The sequence below is a fragment of the Penicillium citrinum genome, assembly GCF_028827155.1.
Source record: "Penicillium citrinum strain IBT 23319 chromosome Unknown utg000001l:1.0-4955037.0:1.0-4956770.0, whole genome shotgun sequence".
Classification (NCBI taxonomy): Eukaryota; Fungi; Ascomycota; class Eurotiomycetes; order Eurotiales; family Aspergillaceae; genus Penicillium; species Penicillium citrinum.
This window is the reverse complement of record NW_026622686.1, coordinates 3,632,410-3,657,289: the sequence shown is the minus strand read 5'-3', so window position 1 is coordinate 3,657,289 and position 24,880 is coordinate 3,632,410. Positions and strand designations below refer to the sequence as shown.

The window sequence follows — 24,880 nt, the reverse complement described above, 5'->3', positions numbered from 1 at the left end:
TTCCGGTTCGTTTTCTTCCTTTTTCTTCCTTTCCTTCGGACTTGCGCCCCTTTTCCCCGACTCGGACTCGGCCTCCCGGGCTTAACGGTCTTTGCATCTCCGTAAAGCTGAGAATAAGCTTGATTGTGTGTATATTTTGAGGTGTTTATTATTTGGAGTCTGATTCTATAATCCCTATCATCATATTTCTGGAATGAACTTGATTTTTCTGATATTCTAGATTCATAAAATATTCTGATCAATCATTTGTTTCGGATCCTTGCGTGCAGCAGGGACTTGAATCGAGACGAGTAGTTTGAAAATTGAAACCGTGGCTGAATTGGCGGAAAGCTGTCGGTGCCAAGACTCCCAAATCCCGATGCTGAATAACATTATCACATGACCCGATTACTCAAATCTGGCAGTCGAGGCTATTCTTGTTCTCCAGTAAAGTTATATCACGTGTAGCCAACTTATCTTGTACTGGAACTAACTATAAGATACTTACTGTACACCCTTGCTACAACTAACACAAATGAGGAGGAATTCTCTCTTGGGCATATATAGAAGCATCTCAAGCTGAGAGTAATTTAACTCGGTGGACAAACTCACTATCAAACGAGGAAGCATATTGTACTCTAATATTATGCAGGCTTGATCACTTCATTCAGATGCTCCTGTATTAACACAATATCTAGTCCTAGGCCAGGAGCTACCGTACACATATTGCAATGCAACAACGCGAAAGATTCGAGAATATAATTACTATCGACAAAAAATCAAAAACAACATTGTCTCATTTGCTCATTAACTTTGTTTTTTTTTTTTTTAACTATCAATTCCAAGTATATTCCTCAAATAATTCTGATAAAGATATTCAAACATAGTGTACTGTACCTGCAATATCGATTTCGACGCTGACAATCTCCCGCCTTGTGTGTACATATGTATGTACTTCAGTATGTGACTACCATGTACTTCGTACACCTGCATAACCCCACCCGTTCTGATGTCAGGAAAATCTAAAAAGGAAAGCCGGTTTCCGGGGACAATCCATCCTGGTTGAATGTGGAATTCAGTTCACTCTTACGAGTCCTTTTAATACATATGTAGGCCACCTGCCATTTGGAATATGCCAGCACATGGAATGGCCCCGTTTAAGTATCCCGGAAAACGGTGGTGAGCAGCCACCCGGTACCAAAGTACCAATCATCTTACCATAAATCAATTGCTCTATGCAACAGTAACAGACAAGGTACCCGGGCTCAAAACACTTCAATATACTTTCGATTGCCAATACAATATGCGAGACTTGACGTCAGACGGTTTCTATTGATAAGAATTGTCGACGCTCGGACGCTGGAACGGGAGACATCGCGCTGTCGATCGATTCCTTTGTCCCGTGGTCCCCCAGCCTTGATCATCGCTGAGGGAGGGGAAAGAAGAGGGGTTCCCCATCTAACGCCCACATGGTCAGCAGAGTTGAATTCGGATTCTGTTTACGGTTGGACCCTATCGCTTAGAGCTACCCCGTACCATTGTCCTATTATGTCGTTTTGTCATCAGAATCTATACTCCTGTAGTCTTATCTTGTCAAGTCATTCTGTACGTGCAAGCGTAACCCTGCCAAAGGCGGGAGTCACCGTTGGATCAAATTTCAAGACCCCAATACTGGTAGTAAAAAATATTCCATGATCTAATATCTGTTGTATATAATTCAATGGTTCTGTATCTCTCGCCCCAGCGAATTTTCTTGTTTCCCCACGGAAATTTGAATGAATCATATGGAGAGGGCTATGTCAAAGTATAACACTTGGACCAGCAATTTAGGTCCACCAGACTCCGCATTCAAGATGTGTTGATATTGGAAAGGAAAAGACTTGCATTCGATCGACTTGGAGTGGGCTCAGCCAAGCGGGCCTCTGAAAAGACGTGCAACGTCGAAATATGCAAAGGTAAAACCAGAATTAAAATAGATGTAGATTTTTCCCCAACTTTTTGGAGTTTCAATGAGCTGGATTACTATCGACTTGAAAAATATAGACAATTTCCAAGGTGATTTGAACCAAGGTTACCCTAGATCCAAATTGGACTCATCAAGATTATGTTAAAATTTCGCTCCGGAATATGCCATTATTTCTGCAGTAAAACTTTGCCCACTGCGACGAGTTACACAGTAGATAGTCTCTACATAAAGAGATTTTTCAGATGAGTTGGTCCACTTCACTCCACTGCGTGTCAGAAATTGCATCATCGGCTCTGAATATGTTGATCTCTGCGGTAGAGTAGAGCAGCACGTATCATCTGTACCTGGCAAAGCAGTCTGTGTACAGCGTCAAGTTTGGATGTACCCGCTAGAGCCTATTGTACATGTGCGCTCTACGAGAGGCTGCTCTGAATTTTCTCGGATACTAATGAGTGTAGTACATACTACATAGTGTACGTACACATGCAAGCTCATTTATATAAAGGTGGTGCCACGCTCGTACTCCATACATACATCGGCTAAACGCTTGGCGGAAGAACAGCGGAAAGAAGCAATGCCAAGAAAAAAATCCGAGCGTACTCGGAATCTCCCGTCAGCCTTTGAAGCACAGAACCAACTTCTGTATGTAGCCTCGACTCAGATTCATACCTTCGGCATGTCTGATGGAGCATTCTACCTTTTTAGGAACATACACGTGACCGGCACCGGATATACGGGCAGAGTTGCAAGTCTCGGATTTGCTTGACCCTTCGCCCTACCACCCGCCGATCATCGTGAGTGGAGCACGGATGTGTGGGTCTGGCAGTGGTCTCCATGGCGTTATTCAATCAACACTCAATAACATTTTCACATTGTATCTGGTCCACTACCAGCGCCATGGCCACATGGTCATAGTGGATTGTCTTTGGTAAGTTCTCACTTTTTTTTTCAATTTTTAATTTTCTTGTACTATACTTCTCACGGAAAAAAGGCTCTTGGGATACGGATGTCCGCGGCTCTATCGCGATGTTAGGCGCCCTATAGGGTATTCCGTACAGCCTTTCTAATTTTCGAGTCACTAGTGCCATATAGTCGTGGACAGGGTCTTCATTAGTGTATATATCTCTTATGAAGCCGTAACTCTGTATTAAGCACGGAATACGAATATGTACATGGACGCGTGTCCAAAGTAGAGCATTTCCTTTGAGAGGTACAAAGGTAAGGTTGTCTACATACAGTATGTAACAGCGGGAAAAACGGGCCTGCAGGGAATCTGTGACTCACAAGAGGGGTAACTTGGTTTGATCGGCTTGCAGCACTAAGGTACATGTATTAGGGAGCTTGCATGAAGCTCGCTGAGGACCGCGGAGAGTCCGCGCTTTATACTGGCCTACAATAGTAAGGCATGGGCTGATGTACGATGATGTACTCCGTACCCCAATTCAAGACACATCCAATGCTCGGACATGGATTGTTTCTACGGAATACATATCACACACTACAATCAAAATTGAGTATTCATCGTCGATACTAAATCCGGTGGGTCTAGATCGTCGCATCCATGACGATACTCATTTCATCGCAAGGACCCTTCCCGCGTCATCCGTATCTGAACCTGTCGCGTTCTGTAGATCGCTCGAGTGAAGACTTCGAGAAACCTCCGATTTCCAAATAATAATGATGGCAAAGAAATTTCAACCCAAGGCTACTCTTCCCCTGGTTATCCATATTCGCCAAAGATTCTTTATCCGTCTATATTCGGTGTCAAAATCCCGTTCAGCGCGAACTACATTGCCGGGCTATCCGGTATGAACTTCCTGGTCTGGTGACAATCCACAATATGTGGCTACTGACCGCTCACGGTTCTTGCTTGGCAAATTACTTTTTTTTTCCGGGAATCGTGGAGAATGAGGATCGGAGAGAATGCGTTCTTTGCTTATAAATTGCGCTGGGCCCCTAGATGCGTTGCGAAAGGCGTAATACATACGAGCCTTTTTCCCCCGCCCTCTATTCCTCTCTTTTTTTTTCCTTTGCGAGTATCTCATACTAGAGCTTCCAATTCATCTCTCATACTCTAATTAAAGCTTTCTTGCATTTCACAATGGTGTCGCAAACACTCGTGGATACGCCGCGCCACCCTGGGCGCACCGGACGTGGCTCGGAAAGCGACAGCTCCATTGATGAAATCGCGCACGAGAAGCAGAAGATCTTCGCGACTGCTCTGGGCAAACATGGAAAGGACAATGACAATTCGGCTTCGCCGAAACGCTGGAAGAGCTTCTGGACGTCATTCCGCTACCTGACCAACCTTACACCGAAGGAAGTCGATGACTTTATGGCTTCATACGTGATCTACAACCTTGATTGGTCTAATGAGCAGCAAATGCGCGAGGTTCTGGGCCCCAATTATCAGGAGAAGGTCGGCGACTGTTTGAAATCATACTATGGTGTACTCAACCACCTTTGCGCCCTCGGTGACGTCGAAAAGATGTACATTCCTCCATGGATGAGTCGCAAGGCCTCTGTCTTGGAGAACCAAATCCTTTACGAGCGCTCAATTGCGCAAGACATTGGTTTGTCTGCCGGTGACAAAGTACTTGACCTTGGTTGCGGTCGTGGCCGTGTCGCTGCGCACATGGCGCAATACTCCGGTGCCCAGGTCACTGGCCTGAACATCGACCCTAATCAAGTCGCGCAAGCGCACAGCTTCAACGAGGAGCGTGGTTTGAAGAACAACTTTATCCAACAAGACTTTAACAGCCTCCCACTGCCATTCGACGACGAGAGCTTCGATGCCTTCTACCAGATCCAGGCTCTAAGTCTCTGCAAGGATCTGCCTGCTCTCTTCAGCGAGGCCTTTCGAGTAGTCAAGCCTGGTGCAAAGATTTCCATACTAGACTGGATCAGCTTGCCCGACTACGAGCCCACGAACCCGGAACATGCAGAGTTGATGCGACGAGTCAAGCCGCTAATCGGTGCCGTTGGCACCCCCACCGAAGAAAGTTTGGAGAAGGCGCTAACCCAGTCGGGATTTGAAATTGTAAAGTCTGAGAACGCCAGTATCGATGGCCTGCAAGCTCCCTTGATTGACACCGTTGACCTTTACTTCCGTACACTTCGCCAGTGTATCCTCGCCCTCGTCAAGCTGCACGTCCTACCCCGCCACTTCAAGACCCTTATCAACCGATTGTGTCTGGACGGCCAGGCCTTCGTCAAGATGGATAATATGCGTCTCGCGACAACGAGCTATAGTATCATTGCGCAGAAGCCGAAGGCATAATAAGGTCATCTCTTCGTGAAGGATTTTCGGTATACATAATAAAACCTTCACGTCGGCGATAGCTTGGTGGTTGATTGGTGGTCTGATGGGCTGTATGGCATGATGGCTTGTCGCATGTATTCGGTCAACCCGATTTGAAATTGGCATTTCACCTGCGACAGCTTTGTTGTCCCAGTGCATTCCATGCAAAGATTTGTTATGGGTGCCAATGGATTTCGAAGGTTACGTCACATCTGCCGATTTGCCTTTCGGCTTGCCGAACCGAATTCGCCACTGTTCTCCGCCGGGTCTTGCAGGTGGGCCGAGTCTTACTCGGCCCGTCCTCAGCATACAACAGTCCTACATAGTAATTAAACATTTAGAAGGTTTCGGAGTCATGGTTGGTTTATGGCCATATTTATGGCCTCTTTCTATTGTTTTTCTGTTTTACGATCGTTATGTGCGTTCCTTGTGGATATGGTGCCTGGAGTTTCCCTTGGACAAAGCTGTACATAGCCTGCATCTTGTTCATAGCATTTTACAGTTTGGTCATTGAAGGTACATACTATATACTTCTTTTATGATCATGATTATGAAAATCCCATCCGAAGGCTACTCGGGAAGCTGCCAGTAATACTCACGTATGTCTTGTGCTGCTGGCTAAATTGAGTCCAGGGGTAGCAATACATCGGTAAGTGAATATGTCGCTTTAAATGTAAGATATACACATGGATAAGTAAAGAGAGGAGAGTTCCTTGTTTCCATCATTTTCTAAGAATAATATCGTGCATATATTCCGTCAGCAATAGGCCTCTCACTCAGTCCCGTCGCTCTCATCTCCCTTCCACCAAATAATAAGAGCCTTGCACCAGAACCATGTTTCAATGGTGCCAAAAACAGTAAGCACCGCCAGCAAGAACATTTTCATCTTTTTTCCGATTCCAAGTGACTCCAGACTGACCGATGGAGCGTTAAATGGATTCTCGTGCTCCAGCCTGGCTTTTTCCGCATTGTATCTTGTATTGAGTGGCTCTTTGCGGGGGTTTTTCGCATTAAGTAGCTCTGCACGTGCCGAGAATCTGGAGATGTATACTTGAGAAACTCTATGTGGCTCATGTGACCCGTTCAGAAGGGCGATCTGGGAGAGTGTGTTTACTGGAGGATGGGAGTGGACTCGTGGGCGTTGAAGGGCGCCCTTTAGAGGTAGTCGGGACATTCTGGATAGAGAGAACATTTTGTATTAGATTCCTTATTATTATTTTTTTCGAGATGTTCGAACCGGGGGAGTTGAAGATTAGTATTATACCATCAAATCTCGAATTTCACTTCTTAGTAGATCTTGCATGGTGGGGGCTAAACTCTGCCTTGACTCAGGCCCTAACCTTGCAGGGTGTAACCGGCCGCTCGTATTCCAAGATCAGGCACGGACTGTAAGACATTAAGATCTTCTTTGCTTCTGAAATATGTAGTTAATCTTACGAAAGTATCATGGCATGGTAGGACTCTATATGTAAAACGGTATACTTGATACTCCATTGAAATAGTAAGCTGGATCTCATCTACTCCCTTCCGAGATCTTCTCTACACTCTCAGAATTTATATTTTGGTCACGAATTCTCATCAGTGCTTTCAAAGGGAGGACACAATTTTTTTTGAGAAAGAAAAATATTTACATTCACAGCTTTGGCAAATATCAAGATTTCGTTTTATATACACCAAGACAAACCCAGGCACTCTATTTCATCTCCGCGTATACCTCCAAAGCATCATACAATTGTCCATAAAGACCATTATGCCAACCCTTAAGTTCCTGCCATTCATCGTCCGCAAGAGTAGCATGCATCATATGCAACCATCCACCCACAATCATATCCGCATAGCTAGCTTTGTTACCCAGAATGAATGGCCCACTAGTATCCTTCAAGAACAATTTTCCAAGCTCACCCAGAGCATCCCGGAAGGCAGCCTTAGTCTTCTCTCGCGCGTCTCCTTTCAATTGGAAAAAGTCCCAACTAGGGACGCCCGCTCGACGGGCCATTTCCGCCTTGCTGATTTCAGCCGTAGCAGGGTCAAATGGGAAACACGCAATAGAAAGCTGAACGAAGGTAGTGAAAACTGCATCAACGTGTACGTTGAATTTCGCATATTCGGGGTGCCCTGTTTGAGGGATTTCGGATAGGGGAATGAGTATGGTATCATTTTTGAACTCGTAGTCCAGTGTCTGGGGTGGGAAGAGGTCTCCCGCTCCCGAATCTGGATATGTCTTTTGCAGATAGGCTGCGATGTCGAAGGAGTCACCTAATTTTGAATTTGTTGAAGGATCTTCAATCATTGGCAATGTGTAGAAGTCAGTACCGTCGGCGAATTTCCGACAGGCGGGGACGTTGAGACTTTTGCGAGTCTTGGCCACGTCGGGCAATGGTACCCATGTTGTTTTATAGGGGACTCCTTTGAAGTTGAGGGCCAGACGGGCTTTCCAGGGGTTTGGGGAACAGGCACTCTCCTCCACTGGAGGGCGCATGGCAATGTCATAGAAGACTATAGGTTGAGATGTACTTGAAGATGTCATGGTGGTTGTAGTCGTAGTAATAGGGCGTAAAGTCGTGGCGGACACTTTGTTTGGATTTGCTGCAGATAGTATCTTAAGGGGATATAATTGCGTGATATGTCGTGAAAGATAAAATTAGAGTTGCTCTCGATTCCGATATTTATACAAGAGGAGACAAGACTTCGATGCCAAACTTCCGATGACGCGGGGCAGATTGAGAGTGATTCATATTGAGTCATGCTGAATGTTGATTGGACTCCACATTCACTCCACATTCCACTTGCGGACGATTTAGGCAAGATGAGAGTCAATTGCATGAATTGCATGAACGGGTATCTGTGAGAAAAATAACTCCAATGATGAGCAATGGTCCAATCAAGTCGGCTCTAATAATCCGATATCATAGATGCAGACTAGCCCCAGTCTACAATTAGCATAGATTGCAGTATTCACAATGCCAGATATGAAGCTCAATTCTATGAATATAGGTAGAAACACCAATTAGTCGATCAATTCTGTTTTTCATGATTCTGCAGTCAAATAATAATTCTATCAATTAATCTCGAAGATTCGAAGTCCTGCTGATAAATTGTGGAAAGCATCAATTCGTATAGAACTGTTTCTGTGGTGAAGGTCAGCCTGACTAACCCGCGGGGCACCAAAACATTCGGTCGATCCCTCCCCCATCCTTTTTCTCCTCCAAAATAATCCATCATGTCTCCCGCAGTGACAGCCCTGTCCGCACCGGGCAAGGTTCTTCTCACTGGAGGCTATCTAGTACTCGACCGAAATTATACGGGAACTGTCTTCGCTCTCGATGCGCGTATTCACGTCGTCGTTCAACAATTGAGGAGAGGTCACCGCCGCGGCACCTCGGGGTCAACAACAGACCCTAAGCCCACGGGCCTCGCCTCGGAGGTCCAGTCACATACCACTGGAGCAGTGGAGGATCAGGATGCGGAGGACACTGTGGTTGTTCGCTCACCGCAATTCGTTGATGCGGTCTGGGAATATGGCGTGCAGCGATGTGATAATGGTGGGGGTGTCAAGATGGTCCAGAAAGGAACAGGGTATGCAATTGTCAAAAGACAAGTAATCCCTCAAGATCAACACGCTGACAACATTCGGCCAACAGTCCTAGGAACCCCTTCGTCGAGACCTCCCTCAGCTATGCCTTGACCTACATCAGCTATGTTGCCGATTCCAAAGACTTTGGCTCGCTGTCTGTTACCATCCTGGCTGATAACGACTACTACTCTGAAACAGCGACCTCCAAGGGACCAGCGATCAAAGGACAGGGTACCCGATTTGCCAACTTTGGTGTTCCCCTACTAGAAGCTCACAAAACAGGTCTCGGTTCATCTGCCGCATTGGTCACTGCTCTTGTCTCATCTCTCGTGATTCACCGTACCATGCAGGCGGCCGACCTTGGCGCTGGTCGAGACAAGCTTCATAACTTGGCCCAAGCTGCCCACTGTGCAGCTCAGGGTAAGGTCGGCTCCGGCTTCGACGTCGCTTCCGCGGTTTACGGATCGTGTCTATACAAGCGATTTTCCCCCGCCATCCTGGAATCCCTTGGAGATGTAGGATCTGCTGGATTCGAGGAACGACTATTCGCAGTTGTCGAAGATTCCGATCCGGAGCACCCCTGGGATACAGAATTCGTGGATTTTGGCATGCAACTTCCACGCGGTATGCAAATGGTCTTGTGCGACGTGGAGTGCGGCTCACAAACCCCATCTATGGTTAGGAAGGTCCTGGAATGGCGAAAGAATAACCGCGCCGAAGCCGATGTTCTATGGGCTAGTCTTCAAAATAACAATGAGCGATTGCGACAGGAGCTTAAACGCTTGGCTCAGAATCCCGACGCTGTTACCGATAATGACTTTGCAGAAATCTCGAACTTCATTGAACGTTCGCGTCAGTATCTCCGCAATATGACCCGCCAGACAGGTGTCCCCATTGAGCCCAGTGTCCAGACAGAGTTACTGGATCGCGTGAGCGCACTTGACGGTGTCATTGGTGGTGTCGTACCTGGCGCCGGAGGATACGATGCCATTGCGTTGTTTATCCGAGATGATCCTACAGTGATCCCGCGAATGAATGAGTTGTTTGCAAACTATCAAAGTGCCGTGGAAGATGACTTTGGAGGCAAGATCGGTAATGTTCGACTCCTCGGGGTGCGACACGGTTCCGAAGGAGTGAAGAACGAGGTGCTAGAGCAGTATGCTGGCTGGATCTAGGTCAGAGAGAGGACATGCTGCTTCTTGATATTGCTGGCTGCGAGTTGACAAGGCAACGGAACCTAGCTCGCACAGATTATCGACCCATTCCACTCTGGACTAGCCTCTATCCCAAGACATTTAACCCGCGGTCGGACTCGAACAAGCTCACCCTCGATTATCCATTCAATATCTCTCTCTCAAACATTCAAGAAATACCCCTATTCCCATTTTGACTGCCGGTTTATGACCCGCCCCGCATATGCAGCAAGAGACTACTCAATCACCGGGTCATACACCCATTTTCTAGATAGAATCATTCGGGGCTATCATGGATTCCCCTCAGCGTGTGTGACTTGGATTGTTTGTCCATGTTCAGGTTTATTTAGCCTGGAAGGAGTGGCACTAGTCATTGTGAGATCACATCGGGAGTTTATTATTTCGGGCTGTTCTTGTCAATGATGAGGGTTCTACAGTGTCTCCTCATTATACGATGTTATGATTTGTTTCTATACTTTGAATGAATACTTACATAGAACTATACCTAGGATTATAACGAGGGGTGAGTAGTACAGTAGAGTGATCATTTTATAATAAAAGGGAATTGGTAGTAAATAAAAGACTCTTCTTAATTAATAGTAATATTATTCTATCATACAATATAATGGAATATAATGTAATATAATCAATTAGATTGAACCTGATCGTCTTGGCTGGGCTACCCCGGATCTTCCTTATCGTCTTTCTCCCTGGGATCATTTCCCTTGCTGCATCATTTTCAGCTTCGGACAAGTCAACCGTGAAAACAAGCAAACTTGACACTTTTTAACTGGGGCTTTTTATTTTTGTCTCATACTCCACTGCTAGTTCATATCTTCATTTCTCAAGTTCTGGCCCCATCCACCAGTGCTTGTGACAAACCTTTGTCCGCCGATCTCCCCTTCTCTTCTCTTCTCCTTTCCTTTTCCAATCTCCCTTTCAAGTTTTTGGATGAAAAGGTCATACTTAAGTCAATCTCCCTTGTGTACTAAATCCATCACCTCTTGATTGCATTCTACTTTGAATCAAACTCGCCCAAAAGAGAAAAAGGATTACTTTTGGTTGACTCCTCACGTCCGCCGATCGAACCAAACGCCAAACTTCCTCTCCACCTTTCCATCCTCCGCTCTTCCAAACTGCCTCAATCTCTCCTCTCTCTCCTCCTCTCCCCGCCCCCCCCCTTTTATTCCTTGTTCCCCGTTGACAAGTGGTTCCCCCCTTCCCTTTTCCTCCCTTGGGAAAGTTAATTGTCACCTGCCATCGGGGCCATCTTAGCCATGTCTTCTACCGATCACCCGCAGTCCGGGGTGCCCGAGACCAATGACAAGCACGAGTCGGGAGCCACGACTTCTCCGCAGAACGCTGAATCTCAACCGACCGCGATCGAATCTCCATCTACCCCCACCGCTACTGATACTAAAACTGGCACTGAATCGGTCGCGGAGACCGCTACTTCTGTTGCGCCAATTCAAGACGCCAAGTCAGACGCCGCCGCGGTCTCGAACCACTCCGCCAGCGGTGGCGACACCCTCGTCGCCCCCATGACAGCAACGACTGGCACCACCACCACAGCAGCGGCAACCGACAATGCTCCCACCGTCGCGCAACCTCAATCCACCGATCAGCCTATCATGGATACCGAAGAGACCAAACCCGACGCAGAACAGACAACCGATCAGTCGGGGGATACCTCAGGGAAGGAGGTGGAGGAGGATGCTGGTCCGTCGCTCGTCATTACCTTGTTATTGACAACGGGCTCGCGATACCCTTTCACGATTGATGGGAAATACCTGAGAAAACAATCGGTGAATGTAGAGAATTACGATCCGTTTGCCATGAGTGTTTATACCTTGAAGGAGTTGATCTGGCGAGAGTGGCGATCTGGTAAGTCGGACCGTTCGCGCAGGAGGCAGCGCTGCCATCAATGCTATGAGTATGGGTTATGAATAAAAACTAATTATCTCTACAAATTCAGACTGGGAAACTCGTCCTTCGTCACCAAGCTCGATTCGCTTGATTTCGTTCGGTAAATTGCTGGATGACAAGTCACCCCTATCTGGTATGTTACTGCTTTGCTTCTTAGAGGCATTCATTCCTCATGCTTCATTACGTCCCATACTGATTTATTTGAACAGACTCAAAATTCAGCAAAGATGCTCCCAATGTCGTACATATGACTGTAAAGCCACAAGAAGTGGTTGACGAAGAGGATGCAAAGGGTGCTAAAGCACAGTACAGTCGCGAGCGCGAAGCGAGCGAGCGCAGCCCTGGTTGCCGTTGCATCATCTTATAAGCGTGTATTACTATGTACACTCGATGCATCCATCCACTCCCAACCCATCATCGCCATCACCACCCGAGACCCTTGCATAGGGCCATTCAACTATATCTCGACCCTTTCTCCACTTTGGATCGTCTATCTCTAATCCAACCACAACCACCACCTGGCATCGTGGCTTTCTCGACAAAGGCTGCCCAGATGCAGGAATAACTTGGCCATCGTGACAGACTGTAGCCTTTGCTTTTGAATCTGCGCTCTGGAAGCGGCGTTTTTGGACATGATTTTACTCTTGTTTTTTTTCTTCACCCCCCTTGGCTTGTCAATCTTACCAGCGTTTTCTTTGTTCCAGCCACTTTCAGTTCTCTGGGCTATCAAATACGGTTTTCCCTCTTCCCTCCGTCTCATTTCCTCTTTCTGACATGTTGAGCTGCGCCCACCTTGTGTACATTGGTCATGATTCGTCTGGATTGTCCGGCGGCTCTCTGTTCAATTCATTTTGGAATTGATCTCTCGCCTGCACCTCTTCATTACACTTCTCTGATCCAATTGTCCAGTCGACAATCCTCCTATATATCCATATACCCATTCGATCCCCTTGTCTCCCTCCGTTTGTCTCATTCTCTGTATGGCTTGTCTTGGGACTTCTGTATCTACGAACTATCGCCCTGTGATTTTCTCAAGCAATTCTTCCCGTAGTGTATTGAATGTAGCTGCCGTTGGACAATTCACTACGTACGAGGAACAGAGTGCGTCCTCTGTAAAACCAGCTTATGCCAACATCGATGAAGCAAGCTGAACGATGAGAAGCAAGATTAAATAGGGTCAGCTACATCGTAGGCCTCTCTTTCAAGATGGGCCCACGACCCAACTATTCTTATAATCTATCCCTCTATCATGGACATCAGAGGTAGAAGTAGATGATCGGCAAAAAGACTAGTATGACATGTCGACCTAAACAGCGATGCATAATAACAGAACGAGGGAAAAGATAAGGGCATCAAAGAGAGTAATATTCATGATGAAATATCAATTAAAAGTCCATTTTCAGACGCTTCTCCATCTCATCGTGGAAGGTGGGTGGTTCCCGGAATTCGTCACCTGGAAAGTTTGAAACAAAAAGAATAAGTCAGTATAAATCCAGTACAATATTTCCAAATGGAAAGGAGATCCAAATTGCAAAAAAGCATACCCTGGAATACATCCTCCCATCCAATCTCCGCATCCCGACCACCAAGAACCAGGATATCTTCATGGACATTACCACCCTTCATACCGCCCAAGACAGCAGGACGGAAAGTGCTATCACGGACAATCTTCAATTCCATTCCACGGCGAACAGGCTCTGCAATTCCATACGCTCTTCGGAGACCCTCCATCTTCAGTTGCTCCTGGGTAGACCGCCAGGCGAGCAGGCGAGCTTCGAGCGGGTGTGACGAGGCTGGGATATCAGCTACCGAGGGGTTATTGGTTGAGGAAGCGGATGCGGTGGCGGGCAGGGTGATCTTGTTGCGGAGGGTATCGGGAAGACCAGGAGCTGATGGGGCACCCTTTGAAGGACGAGCTGCAGTGTGTTGTTGGCGAGTGTTGGTGTTGGAGGTGGAGTCGACGTAGCCGGCTGCAGGAGTGATGCGGAGAGACTTGGATATTGTTAGTTATTGACAGATGAGACTGACATCCCAAGGCTCTAAATCGGACCCAGTAGCTAGTAGCCAGGTAGCTAGCCAGTGAAATAAATATGGATGTGCGGAGATGCTGGGTGAGATTCGGATGGTCGACCAACATGAGGTCAAGGGTTCGGAGCTTGATAACGTACCATTATAGCGGTTTGAAATGAAAATCAGATACTAATTGCCAGGGAGAAAGAAGGTTCACAGATACAAAGTAGTCCTGACAATGTAAAAAAGAAGATACAAATCGATATGAAGCAGGTTGACGATGATGCGGAGGTCGAACAGCGTCAGGCAGAGGAGGATCGCGCGTCCAGCTTCTCCGGTCGGCGCGACCAACCATTAACGCAAACACGTGACTATCCGCGGCCGATTTTCCACGTCCAAAGGAACATCCTCCGCAAAAGAGAAGAACCACAGCATCACCACGAAAAATGCCTCAATTAATCTCGCCCTTGGCCCTCCGCGCTTTGCGGACATTAGTCCAGCGTCAGACACCATCATGTGCACCTCTTCGATCCTTCTCTACAACTACCAACCACGGCCTCACCCACCGAGCAACCCCAATCACAGCACGCTTCAACTTCCAACCCGTTTTCCGCACTCAGACAGCCCAACTCCTGTCCACCACAGCCCGTCGCCAATTTTCTAGTTCTCCTATTATCCGTGCAACCTACAATCAAGTTCGTCGAGGGTGTCGACAGGGTCAGCGCGCTCGCCGTGGACGTTCCCCGGCCCTGAAGGACCACCCGTCGCTTAAGGGTGTTTGTCTGAAGACTGGTGTCACTAAGCCCAAGAAACCTAACTCGGGTGAGCGTAAGACTGCTCGTGTGCGTCTGAGTTCTGGAAAGGTCGTGACGACTATCATTCCTGGTGAGGGTCACAATATCCAACAGCACAGTGTTGTGCAGGTTCGTGGTGGTCGTGCTCAGGATTGTCCTGGTGTGAAATATCACTTGGTTCGTGGTGCTATGGATTTGGTATGTGTTCCTTTCGCTCTGTTTTTTTTTTTTAAAAAAAAAAAAAAACCTTTTTTCGCTAACTTTCTTCTAGGGTGGTGTTGGAAGTCGGCAGACTAGTCGGTCCAAGTATGGAACGAAGAAGCCTAAGGGCAACTAAAGCAGATTATACCGTCAATCAAACTCAACGAAATGAGAGACATTTGTCTAGGGATATCCAGTTGTGTCCGCTGAGCTGATCTGCTACACCTGTTTATACTACCTGTATCTTTGCACTAAAGGCGATATTTCATTTTTCAACCGCATGTACCATTATGAAGTGACTTGGCTATTTAATTTTTTTATTATCATTGAAATTCACATATTACCTCTCATCCATTCTCTTTTAATTGTAACTCGTGACTCAAAAGTCATAGCTCAGCAGTCTAGACCCTAAGATATTGAACAAAATTCCCCATCCTAAAGAAACCCCTCTTGTACTCCTAGGACCCCATGCAATCAAGAGACACACCAAGAAAAAAAAATGGAAACGCCTCCCAATAATCCAGATAATAACACATGGAGGCGCATCAAAGTAAATAGAACAGTTGGAGTTGGGAGAGAAGGAAGTAGAGGGTGGGTAACAAAGTCAGGACGTCCCATTCCCAGCTCTGAGCCGAATTGGCCACGAGACAATTTTCGCCCATATGCAAAAAATACTGCCAGTATCACGGTCTAGAAGGATTGACCACTTTTCTCAGCTTCCCGCCGCTCACTGAGCGGTATTTATGAGCGTTGCGACAGCGATCAATTAGACGCATCAAGAAAGTGATACAGACATGTAATCGTACGAATAACCAGCTTCGCACGGTTTGGCTGAGAAGGATGGAGGAAACGCTAACGAAGAGCAGAAAAACGGCTAGTTGTCCCAGCGCAGCTAGTCAATCCTTTTTGTCCCAACCATTGGGCTTCTCGAGGTGGTTGACCTTGAACCACTTGTTGGTACCTATAAGGTTTAGGTTAGTATGAAACAACATCAGACCAGGGTGTTGTTGGCTGACTTACAAGAATAATCTCGCCAGTCAAAGTTGTCCTTCGGCTTGCACGAGCAGCGAAGGTCCAGCCTTGTCTTCTCGTCATTGGGACAGTGCGTGAAGGGTACATGGTAATAAGCGATATCATGGAAGAACTGGATCTGATCCTTTCGCAGCATGGTTGCAGCAGCAATCGAGTGGACCGGCGCATCGCCCCATCGTTCATAGAAGAAGCCGCCGTCCTGATCGAGAGATTCAAAATAGTCAATATATTGTTTCGACCGCAACCATTCTAGACTGCCGATCTCGAAGTTGGACCACTAAAGAGAGGGAGAGAGAGAGAGGGTTAGTTTGGAATCGTTCTTCAATTCAATGGTGTCAGCGGGCAATGCGGTATCAACGTACGAAATGGCATTTGTTATAGGTCTCGCCACCGTTGTCACTGATGAATTCCATCGCATTATCCTCGGATATGTGCTCTGGGTGATTCTGCATGAACTTCTTCACGCTGTCCCAGAGACTGGGGATCGTCGCCTCGTATTCGTAGAGACTAATGACGAAGCTGTACTTCTTATCGTTTTCCTTCATGAAGCGGAATGGATCGGCGCGAATATCGCAGAACAACTCGATACTGGGCTCAACACGCCAGTAGTATTCATAATTCATCATCAAAGGGTGGCGGAAGAAGAAGCCAGATTCATATCGGCACATATGGCGATAACTCTCGGAACCACCATAAATGATCTTCTTACGATCCATTTCCTGGCGGGCCTCGGCGGCCTTATCTTGATCAATCCAATCGGGATATGACCAGTGTTCTTTCGGGATCAAGCCATAGTGAGTTTTGCCGGAGACAAGCGCGGTAGTCAATTTCTTGAACTCTTCATCGAACTCTTGGTCATTCAGGAAGACCCAGTCGTAGTTGTAATCACGGTTGAAGCGGTCTTCGACTGTCCGAATGGACTTGACCATGTCCCAGAGGTCGGAGTTACGAGCGAGAGTCACAAAGGTGGCATTTACCCGTTCAGTAGCATTTGCACCTGATCTCTGGTCTTGATTGGCCTTGAAATCCTTGTAGGTCTGGGCTGGTCGAGGGAAGGAAGCGGCATTTGGAAGTTGGAGGTTGGTTCGGGACATGAAGTAAAAGAAGGTCAATCCCTGAGCAGTGTTAACAAGGTCGCGTGTTCCGATCGATCTACGCCTTTTGACGAGCGCGAACGGATCAGAGGAAGGCTGATCAGAGAGAAGGGGGGGATGGGAGGACATACCACCAGCGCAAATACCAGATATCTGGTATATCGCACGTTAACAGCCATGGTGGCGGGGGAGAAAACGAGCGTTGAAGTTGGGAAAGGCAGCAATACTATTAGGCCAAGAAAACGAGGGCCGGTCCACAAGGCGACACCAGCATCCGCGATTGGTAATAGGTGATGTAGACTGGGTAAGAGGGGATGTTCAAAGGGAGAGAGAAGGAGTTTGGAGGGAGATCCAAGAAAAAGAGAATTTCGGGGAATGCTCGATTAGGGGAGAAAAAAGGCGGGAGAGAAAGAAAAGACGCGCAAGTCGAACGGCGTCAGCCTTGATGTTGCACCGGACTTTTTCCAAGACAAAGTCGGGTCCCACGGAGGGCGTCAGGGGATCGAAGCGGGCGAGATGCAAAGCCGAGAGTCTTGGTTTATGAACTAACCAGAGTGGTTTCAGTTGTGGAATTGAAGACTGGTGTGTTACTTGAGTATATTAGTGATAGAATAGGTATACTTCAGGTGAGTGAGTATATACTATACTATACTAGACAGATTAGTATAGACAAGATCACAAATAGTAGAAGGAAATGAAATGAGATAAGTGAGAAGTAAATATAGCCAGAATCATCCTTAGTATGTGTCCTCCCAGAAGTCCTCAAGTCTAAAATTAAACAAGATCCGCTTTAATTGGGGGCGGCCCTTCTACTTCGCACATTGTAACTAGTTACTACTGTAACGATGTACTAGCTGACTAGTGAATCTAGTACTCTTTTGGAATGCGAAGTTAATCTTTGTCCCTGATAGACTTGATAGAATTGATTTAATACTCAGCAGTCAATATACTAAACATAAAAATACTGTAGTATATTCTGATAATTTATACAATTGTATACCATCCAGCCTTACTGGATGGACTATGTATGTATGATTCTAGAGTAAAGGCGGTCGCACTCTCTGCCTCAGGCAGAATATCGAACTTCCTCGCTTTCCTCTCCCCCCCCACCAACTTGATACCACCTCCCCCATCCAATCTGCCCCTCTCCTTTACCATCGTCCAGAGAGGCTATGTCTTTCTTTGGCTTCGATGCTACCCTGCCTAGGGACCGTCAACCCGGTCCTGCAGCTTCTAGGGGCTTTTTCGAGAACCCCGATCCCTTCGCGGAGGTCGCTCGTGCCAGCGCGCTGGAGGATGACGATGCGTGAGCTGCCATTGTCTATCGTCTGATAAACTTGAACTGACTTGTCTTTCTAGCATCGACTTTGAAGATACTTACGATGGTCTAGGCGACCAGCTCGATGACGATCAAGATGCCTTCAACGATGACACCTTTGGCGGCGGTGGTGCCGCCGGCCTTGAGACCGGCCCTGTCGGCAAAGACTTCGATTTCTTTGGCAGGACTGCGGGTGTTGCTGATGCAATTGGTGAAGAACAAGTTCGCTACGCTCTGCAGAATCCTCGGGCCGCCCCTGTGGCAGCTCAGCCTGTCCAACCTGCCCAGGAGCCTGCCTCGATGACCTCCAAGCGCAGTGGCTACGAGAAATATTCCGATCCTGGATTCATTCCCGACCTGCAGGCGAAGTCGAGCGTGTGGGGTATCTCTCAGAAGAAGCCCGAGCCAGTCCTCTCGCAGCCGGCCCGCAAGATGATGAGTCTGGATGAGGTGGAAGCGCAGATGCGTCACCAGGGCGGCTACCAGCCATCGCCTGTCCCGCAAGCCATGCCTCCACACTTGGCCGATCCATCGGTTTATATGCGCCATCCGCAAAACATCCCGCTTCCCGAAGGCTTCCCTACAATGCCCCCGGAAGTCTTGCGCGCCCAGCTTGAGAGAAGTGGCCTTCCACCCGGAATGCCTCACCCCCCTCCCGGGATGCCGGAGCTGCATGGTCCTCCCCCCCGGCATCCCCGGTATGCCGCCGCATCTCATGCAAGGCAACCCTCCGCCGGGTCAGGGCATGCCTCCTCAAGGTATGCGCCATGGCGGTCCACCTCCCAACCAACGACCCCAGCAGATCCCTCCACCAACTTCAAGGGGACCCAACAATGGACTGCCAGTCATCACCGATCCGCAGCAGCTGGTGCATCTTACAGAGGAGCAGCGCAATGCGTATCTCGTCGAAGATGCCAAGCGGGCGAAGCGAAACCACAAGATCTTCTTGCTGTCGCGGGGTAATGGCTTAATGACTCCTCAGGATAAGAACTTCATTACTCGCATTCAACTGCAACAGCTTGTCGCAGCTGCCGGAAATGTGGCAGACTCGGATCCAGAGGCCGTCCTGGCAGAGGACTTCTACTATCAAGTGTATAGTCAAATCCGCGGAGCTCCTCGCCAGCACCCTCACCAGCCTCTTGGTCATTTCGCTCAGACATATCTGCTCCAGACCGGAAACCGTATCGGGGGCCATGGCAACCGGCGAGCTTTCCAGAGCGCTGACAACCACATGCAGCGCATGCAGCAGCAGGTCCAGCGTGCCGTTGAAGCAGCCAAGGCCAAGCCAAAGAACAAGCAGCTCATCATCGAGGGCAGCCTGGGCAAGATCTCTTTCAGCAACGCAAAGGCGCCCAAGCCGATGCTTAATATCAAACGGCCTGATAGCTCCGAGGGAGCTCGGCCCAAGAAGGTGCAGTCCGATCTCAGTCTGAGCGACCGCAAGTCGATCCTCACCAACATCGAGAGGGTCTACAGCGCCCTCATGTCCATGGAGGACATGGAACGTACGATGCCGCCGCCTCCCGAGGAGGGCGACGCAGAGGCTATTCATGAGCATATGGAGTGGCGCCAAAAGGCCCGCGCTCTCAACCAGAAGCTGTGGCAATCCTTGAAGGTTATGGAGCCCATCGTCCCCAACTCCACAACACCACACCCGTTCATTGCTTTCTTGTCCTACCCGAAGGGTAAGAAGGCTATTCCCCGGATTTTCCGCCACATCGACCAGGAGCAGCGTGTCACCATTCTCACCATGATTGTCGTCCACCTGGACAGTTTGGACGTAGTCCGCCTTGCGCAACCGGTTCCCGGTGAGGCTCAGCTTTCTGTGGCCATGCGTGAGGCTATTGATCTGTTCTCTCTCGCTGTGATGCCAAGCCTGTTGGGATATGTGAACGAAGCCCCGTTCAATATTATCATTGGACTGCTGGGTTTGGTTATTGCGCAGACTCATGTTCAGACCGTCGCTCGCACCAAGGTTGGCTTGGGCATTTTGACTATGCTGCTCAGTCGTGCCGAGATTGTGAAGGAGGCTGGTCAAGCCTCTGAAGTGGACTGGCAACAGTGGGTTGAGAAATTCAACGTACTGTTCGATACCTTGGAGCCTGCTCTGGCTGACATCTTCCCGGGCTCGATCAACTCGGGAGATGACATGTATGTGTGGCAGTTCCTTGCGGCCGTCGGTATTGGTGCTAGCCCCGAGCAACAACAACGTCTTGTGATTGCTGTGAAGTAAGTTTTGACCTACCCTTCTCGTCCCAATATCGTTACAATGCTAACCTACTTGTCCGTAATAGGGATCGTGTAATGGAGACCGTTGGTTACAGCAAGAGTCTGCCCGCAGATATGGCTAGCGCGCGTCTGGGTAATGTCAACCTGTTCATGCGTGCGATTGGCCTTGATGTGGAGCTTCTGGGTTAAAGTGGAGGGTCGGCCATGTCGGCAGGGATTCGCCAGCTCTCCGACGACTGATCATGTTTGAATGATATACCGGGTGGGACCGGATATCCTCCAGCACACGCATGTCTCAGCATTCAATCTGTATTTGACAGCCTCTGCCTTCAGTCTGGTTGCTTCGGAGTAGAAATGCCCGGATGCATCTGGGCGTCTCTTCGTCCTCGAACAATTTACAATGAGGACATGGAGGATCTCCCAATACTACTCTAGTACTACTAGTAGTACTTTTTAACTTACTCAACTACATGACTGGATACTGCTGGCTATTGCCGCAGAATTCAAAAGGGATTATACATCCATCCCTGCCTCATTACGCGAGGCCTCTTGTGTTTTTATCTCTAAACTATTTTACTTGTCTTGCTCATACCAATCAATCTTATTCTGTTACTCTCTCTCTCTCTCTCTCTTATCTTTAGCTTTCATCCACCTTGAATGGATGATCTCCTTGCATAGTTTACAGTACTACACAACATGTCTATGTACCATGGAGGGAAGTACATTGACGGGTCCAACCGTTCCAGACTTCAACATTCCCCACTGAGCCGGAGAACCACTCTTCCCTTTTGTATGGGAATGACAGTTGTCCTTTGACTCCGAACTACAGCGATCTTTACCCTGTCTGTTGAAATCTCGGGATTTTCCTTCACCTTTTTAAAAAATTTTGTATTCCAATCAATTTCTGGCGAATTGCTTCACCGCTGATCGGCAAGGGGCATCGCATCTGCCCATGCAGTATGGGATGATCCAATGGGCTCATTTATGTATCCTGTGATTGAGATACTCGTATCATATATGTCTTTCTGTCTCTATATCTGTATACCCCTCTATCTTGTTTAATACGACGGGACAACGAGAATACAAGAATACGAGGATACAAGGATATAAATGCAGACTGTATCATACAACGTGCAGAATAAATTTAAGGGTCTGGCCGCGTAATGGGGAAATGATGCGGGTCGATCTGCCCCTCGTTTTTCCCCTTAAAAGCTGCCCCCCGCCACTTCGTCACTTTCTCTTGCTTTTTGTTTTTTTGTTTTCTCACCCCCCAATTCTTCTCTCTTCAATTTAATCATGTCTGCTGGTTCAGTTCTCGTTGCTGGGTATGTATATTCTCCCTCCCCTTGGTTTCTCAATGTGATACTATATCCATCTAGTACAATTGCAGAACTGACCATTCCCTCCCCCCCCACTTGTAGTGGTACCGGCTATATTGGCTCCTTCACCACCCTTGCCCTGCTGGAGGCGGGTTACAAGGTGGTTGTTGCCGATAACCTTTACAACTCTTCTGCTGAGGCCCTGAACCGCATTGAGGCTATCTGCGGCAAGAAGGCCGAGTTTGTCCAGCTCGATGTCACCGACGAGAAGGGCTTTGATAAGGTCTTCGAGGCTCACCCCGACATTGACAGCGTCATTCACTTCGCTGCTCTCAAGGTATGCAATTGATAATGCTCACCGCTTTTATTGAAAATGAGATGAATGCTCACAATAGCTATAGGCTGTCGGTGAATCTGGCGAGAAGCCCCTGGACTACTATCTCGTCAATGTCTACGGCACCATCAACCTGCTCCGCGCTATGGTCCGCCACAATGTCACCAACATCGTCTTCTCCAGCTCGGCCACCGTCTACGGTGATGCCACTCGCTTCCCTAACATGATTCCCATCCCCGAGGAGTGCCCTCTGGGTCCTACCAACCCTTACGGTAACACCAAGTTCGCCGTCGAGACCGCCATCACCGACGTGATCAATGCCCAACGTAACAACGCCACTAAGGCCGGTAACGAGGCCGAGGCTAAGAAGTGGAACGGTGCTCTACTTCGTTACTTCAACCCCGCTGGTGCTCACCCCAGTGGTATTATGGGTGAGGACCCTCAGGGTGTCCCTTACAACCTGCTTCCTCTGCTTGCCCAGGTTGCCACCGGCAAGCGTGAGAAGTTGATGGTCTTCGGTGATGGTACGTTGAATTTTCCTCAATTACTCTTATATAAGATTCTTCTATACCCAGTACAAATAACATAACTGACATTGCAATAGACTACGACTCCCACGACGGCACTGCCATCCGTGATTACATCCACATTCTGGACCTGGCTGACGGTCACTTGAAGGCTTTGAACTACCTTCGCGCCAACAACCCCGGTGTCCGTGCCTGGAACCTGGGTACCGGTAAGGGCAGCACCGTCTACGAAATGATTCGTGCCTTCTCCGCTGCTGTCGGTCGTGACCTCCCTTACGAGGTTGCCCCCCGCCGTGCCGGTGATGTCTTGAACCTGACTGCCAACGCCAACCGTGCTACCAGCGAGCTTGGCTGGACCCCCAAGCGCACCCTCGAGCAGGCCTGCGAGGATCTGTGGCTCTGGACCAAGAACAACCCTCAGGGTTACCGTCAGGAGCCCCCTGCCGAGCTGCTGGCTGCTCTGAAGAAGTAGATTAATTTTAATCGTTGATGCGCAGCGTTTGCTTGGGATGGAAAAGAACTCGAATGATGTGGTTATAGACACTAGTAGAGTACACGAAACGAATCTCCTTTTTCAATATCATTGGTCCCGCATTTCAAAGGACGTAAAGATATGTCGGAATTGTATATGATGTGTAGTAATGGTAGTAAATTGTTGCTTTAATTCCAGAAACAACAACTCTTAAAGATAATGCCAGATAACAAGAGCTCACAAAATGCTGCATACTACACCACTTACTTATTCCTACGGCTCCGTCTTGATCCTGCTGTCTGCGCCTTCGCTGAGGAAGTTTCCTGCCGTGTCTTTTTCTCTTCTTCGGCCTGCTTCTCCTTCTTTGCGAGCGTCCTCTTCACAGCACCCTCCTTCTCAGCCTCCTCGATCTGTTTCTCGCTAAACTCCCATAACCTCTTCTGAACATCTTCATCGAGAACATCCCTCCGAGCACAATCCACTTCCCGACACTCTTTAATAAACCACCCACCTTCTCCACGCGCATACTTCTCCTCCATCGCCGCGTAAAGAATACTCTGTGCCCCTTGACTTGGTGACTTGAGCACCAGCCACCAGAATGGCCAAGTGAGAAGATATAAAAGGAGTCCCCACAGCGACCCACCCGTTAACCAGCGCCGTGTACCAGGAGTCCGTGTCAGACCTGGGTCGACAATGAGGACTCGCGTACAAGGGGGCAAACTATCCGGCCGCTCGTAGGCATTCAAATGACGTTGGAAGGAGTGCGCAAAGGTCATAAGAGCGAATTTGCTCACAGCATAAATACCCTTCGGACGAACAGATAATCTCGCAGTAGGTCCCTGATCCTTTGATTTCGAAGAATCCTTCTTATCCCGCTTCACAGTCTCAAGATCGAATTTCGCTCCAATATAGCTAGAACATGTTGCGAAGATAACGCGAACATCACGATGGGCGGGTTGAACGCGCAGGGCGGGACTGAGAATACTGAGTAAATGGAAATTAGAAAGATAATTCAATTGCCATTCGTCGTCGATTCCATCTTGAGTTTGACCGCGGGCACTGGATGGTTCGGCGACGCCACCGCATAAAATTACAGCGTCGAGACGGCGGGGTGGGACATTGTCGATCCATTTTGTGGCGAATTCACGGACGGAGTGTAAGGATGCGAGGTCTACTTGTTCGGCGTAGATGAGAGGGTTTTTTGTCTCGCGGCGGAGATCATCAATGTATTCGGCTAGGAAACCGTCGGAGGGTGGTTGCTTTGTGAGAAGAATGACTTGGGCTTGTCGTGCGGCAAGTTCACGCGCGACACAGGCCCCAATTCCGGACGTTCCACCCTGAAAAGACGATATCAGCTGAGTAATCTTCTCAAAGCAGGATGTATCTTGCTGCATACTGTGACCATTACCACCTTAGAGGCCATCAGACGCTCGGAGGTGTTGCGGGCTCCGCCGAAGTAATACTTCAGCGCGGCAAGTAGGATAAACCATGGCGCGATACGAATGACCGTCCAGGCATGTGGAATTGCCGAAATGCCCTCCTGAAGGCCATGGGCAATGATTGGGATGGGCATCGCGTGGAGGGAAGATAAGAGTAGAGGAGTAAAGTGGC

General features: G+C 48.3%; 11 protein-coding genes across 11 annotated transcripts; 6 read left to right on the top strand and 5 right to left on the bottom strand.

Moving 5' to 3' along the window:
- Positions 1 to 4,046: 4,046 nt before the first annotated feature.
- Positions 4,047 to 5,225, top strand: N7469_001383 (class I SAM-dependent methyltransferase; the record flags this gene model as incomplete). Its single annotated transcript, XM_056640303.1, has 1 exon — positions 4,047 to 5,225. One exon carries the CDS (start codon positions 4,047 to 4,049, stop codon positions 5,223 to 5,225), a length of 1,179 nt encoding a protein of 392 aa, XP_056506060.1.
- A 793-nt stretch (positions 5,226 to 6,018) lies between these two features.
- N7469_001382 (uncharacterized protein) lies at positions 6,019 to 6,420 on the bottom strand (the record flags this gene model as incomplete). The annotated part of the gene is made up of 1 exon (XM_056640302.1): positions 6,019 to 6,420. The coding sequence occupies one exon, from the start codon at positions 6,418 to 6,420 to the stop codon at positions 6,019 to 6,021; it is 402 nt and encodes a 133-aa protein (XP_056506059.1).
- A 519-nt stretch (positions 6,421 to 6,939) lies between these two features.
- Positions 6,940 to 7,773, bottom strand: N7469_001381 (uncharacterized protein; the record flags this gene model as incomplete). The annotated part of the gene is made up of 1 exon (XM_056640301.1): positions 6,940 to 7,773. The coding sequence occupies one exon, from the start codon at positions 7,771 to 7,773 to the stop codon at positions 6,940 to 6,942; it is 834 nt and encodes a 277-aa protein (XP_056506058.1).
- A 693-nt stretch (positions 7,774 to 8,466) lies between these two features.
- On the top strand, positions 8,467 to 9,995 carry erg8 (phosphomevalonate kinase; the record flags this gene model as incomplete). The annotated part of the gene is made up of 2 exons (XM_056640300.1): positions 8,467 to 8,822; positions 8,888 to 9,995. 2 exons carry the CDS (start codon positions 8,467 to 8,469, stop codon positions 9,993 to 9,995), a joined length of 1,464 nt encoding a protein of 487 aa, XP_056506057.1.
- A 1,295-nt stretch (positions 9,996 to 11,290) lies between these two features.
- Positions 11,291 to 12,306, top strand: N7469_001379 (uncharacterized protein; the record flags this gene model as incomplete). The annotated part of the gene is made up of 3 exons (XM_056640299.1): positions 11,291 to 11,897; positions 11,989 to 12,072; positions 12,149 to 12,306. The coding sequence occupies 3 exons, from the start codon at positions 11,291 to 11,293 to the stop codon at positions 12,304 to 12,306; spliced, it is 849 nt and encodes a 282-aa protein (XP_056506056.1).
- A 1,018-nt stretch (positions 12,307 to 13,324) lies between these two features.
- Positions 13,325 to 14,110, bottom strand: N7469_001378 (proteasome maturation protein; the record flags this gene model as incomplete). Its single annotated transcript, XM_056640298.1, has 3 exons — positions 13,325 to 13,392; positions 13,484 to 13,931; positions 14,108 to 14,110. 3 exons carry the CDS (start codon positions 14,108 to 14,110, stop codon positions 13,325 to 13,327), a joined length of 519 nt encoding a protein of 172 aa, XP_056506055.1.
- Positions 14,111 to 14,395: 285 nt separating this feature from the next.
- On the top strand, positions 14,396 to 15,080 carry N7469_001377 (mitochondrial 37S ribosomal protein uS12m; the record flags this gene model as incomplete). Its single annotated transcript, XM_056640297.1, has 2 exons — positions 14,396 to 14,941; positions 15,015 to 15,080. 2 exons carry the CDS (start codon positions 14,396 to 14,398, stop codon positions 15,078 to 15,080), a joined length of 612 nt encoding a protein of 203 aa, XP_056506054.1.
- A 760-nt stretch (positions 15,081 to 15,840) lies between these two features.
- Positions 15,841 to 17,249, bottom strand: N7469_001376 (glycosyltransferase family 15 protein; the record flags this gene model as incomplete). Its single annotated transcript, XM_056640296.1, has 4 exons — positions 15,841 to 15,905; positions 15,965 to 16,253; positions 16,339 to 17,091; positions 17,202 to 17,249. The coding sequence occupies 4 exons, from the start codon at positions 17,247 to 17,249 to the stop codon at positions 15,841 to 15,843; spliced, it is 1,155 nt and encodes a 384-aa protein (XP_056506053.1).
- Positions 17,250 to 18,242: 993 nt separating this feature from the next.
- N7469_001375 (deadenylation-dependent mRNA-decapping factor PAT1) lies at positions 18,243 to 20,806 on the top strand (the record flags this gene model as incomplete). Its single annotated transcript, XM_056640295.1, has 4 exons — positions 18,243 to 18,376; positions 18,430 to 19,064; positions 19,111 to 20,617; positions 20,683 to 20,806. 4 exons carry the CDS (start codon positions 18,243 to 18,245, stop codon positions 20,804 to 20,806), a joined length of 2,400 nt encoding a protein of 799 aa, XP_056506052.1.
- A 1,107-nt stretch (positions 20,807 to 21,913) lies between these two features.
- On the top strand, positions 21,914 to 23,269 carry N7469_001374 (NAD-dependent epimerase/dehydratase family protein; the record flags this gene model as incomplete). Its single annotated transcript, XM_056640294.1, has 4 exons — positions 21,914 to 21,942; positions 22,039 to 22,273; positions 22,338 to 22,794; positions 22,875 to 23,269. The coding sequence occupies 4 exons, from the start codon at positions 21,914 to 21,916 to the stop codon at positions 23,267 to 23,269; spliced, it is 1,116 nt and encodes a 371-aa protein (XP_056506051.1).
- A 263-nt stretch (positions 23,270 to 23,532) lies between these two features.
- Positions 23,533 to 24,842, bottom strand: N7469_001373 (putative oxidoreductase; the record flags this gene model as incomplete). The annotated part of the gene is made up of 2 exons (XM_056640293.1): positions 23,533 to 24,606; positions 24,666 to 24,842. The coding sequence occupies 2 exons, from the start codon at positions 24,840 to 24,842 to the stop codon at positions 23,533 to 23,535; spliced, it is 1,251 nt and encodes a 416-aa protein (XP_056506050.1).
- Between the last annotated feature and the right edge of the window lie 38 nt (positions 24,843 to 24,880).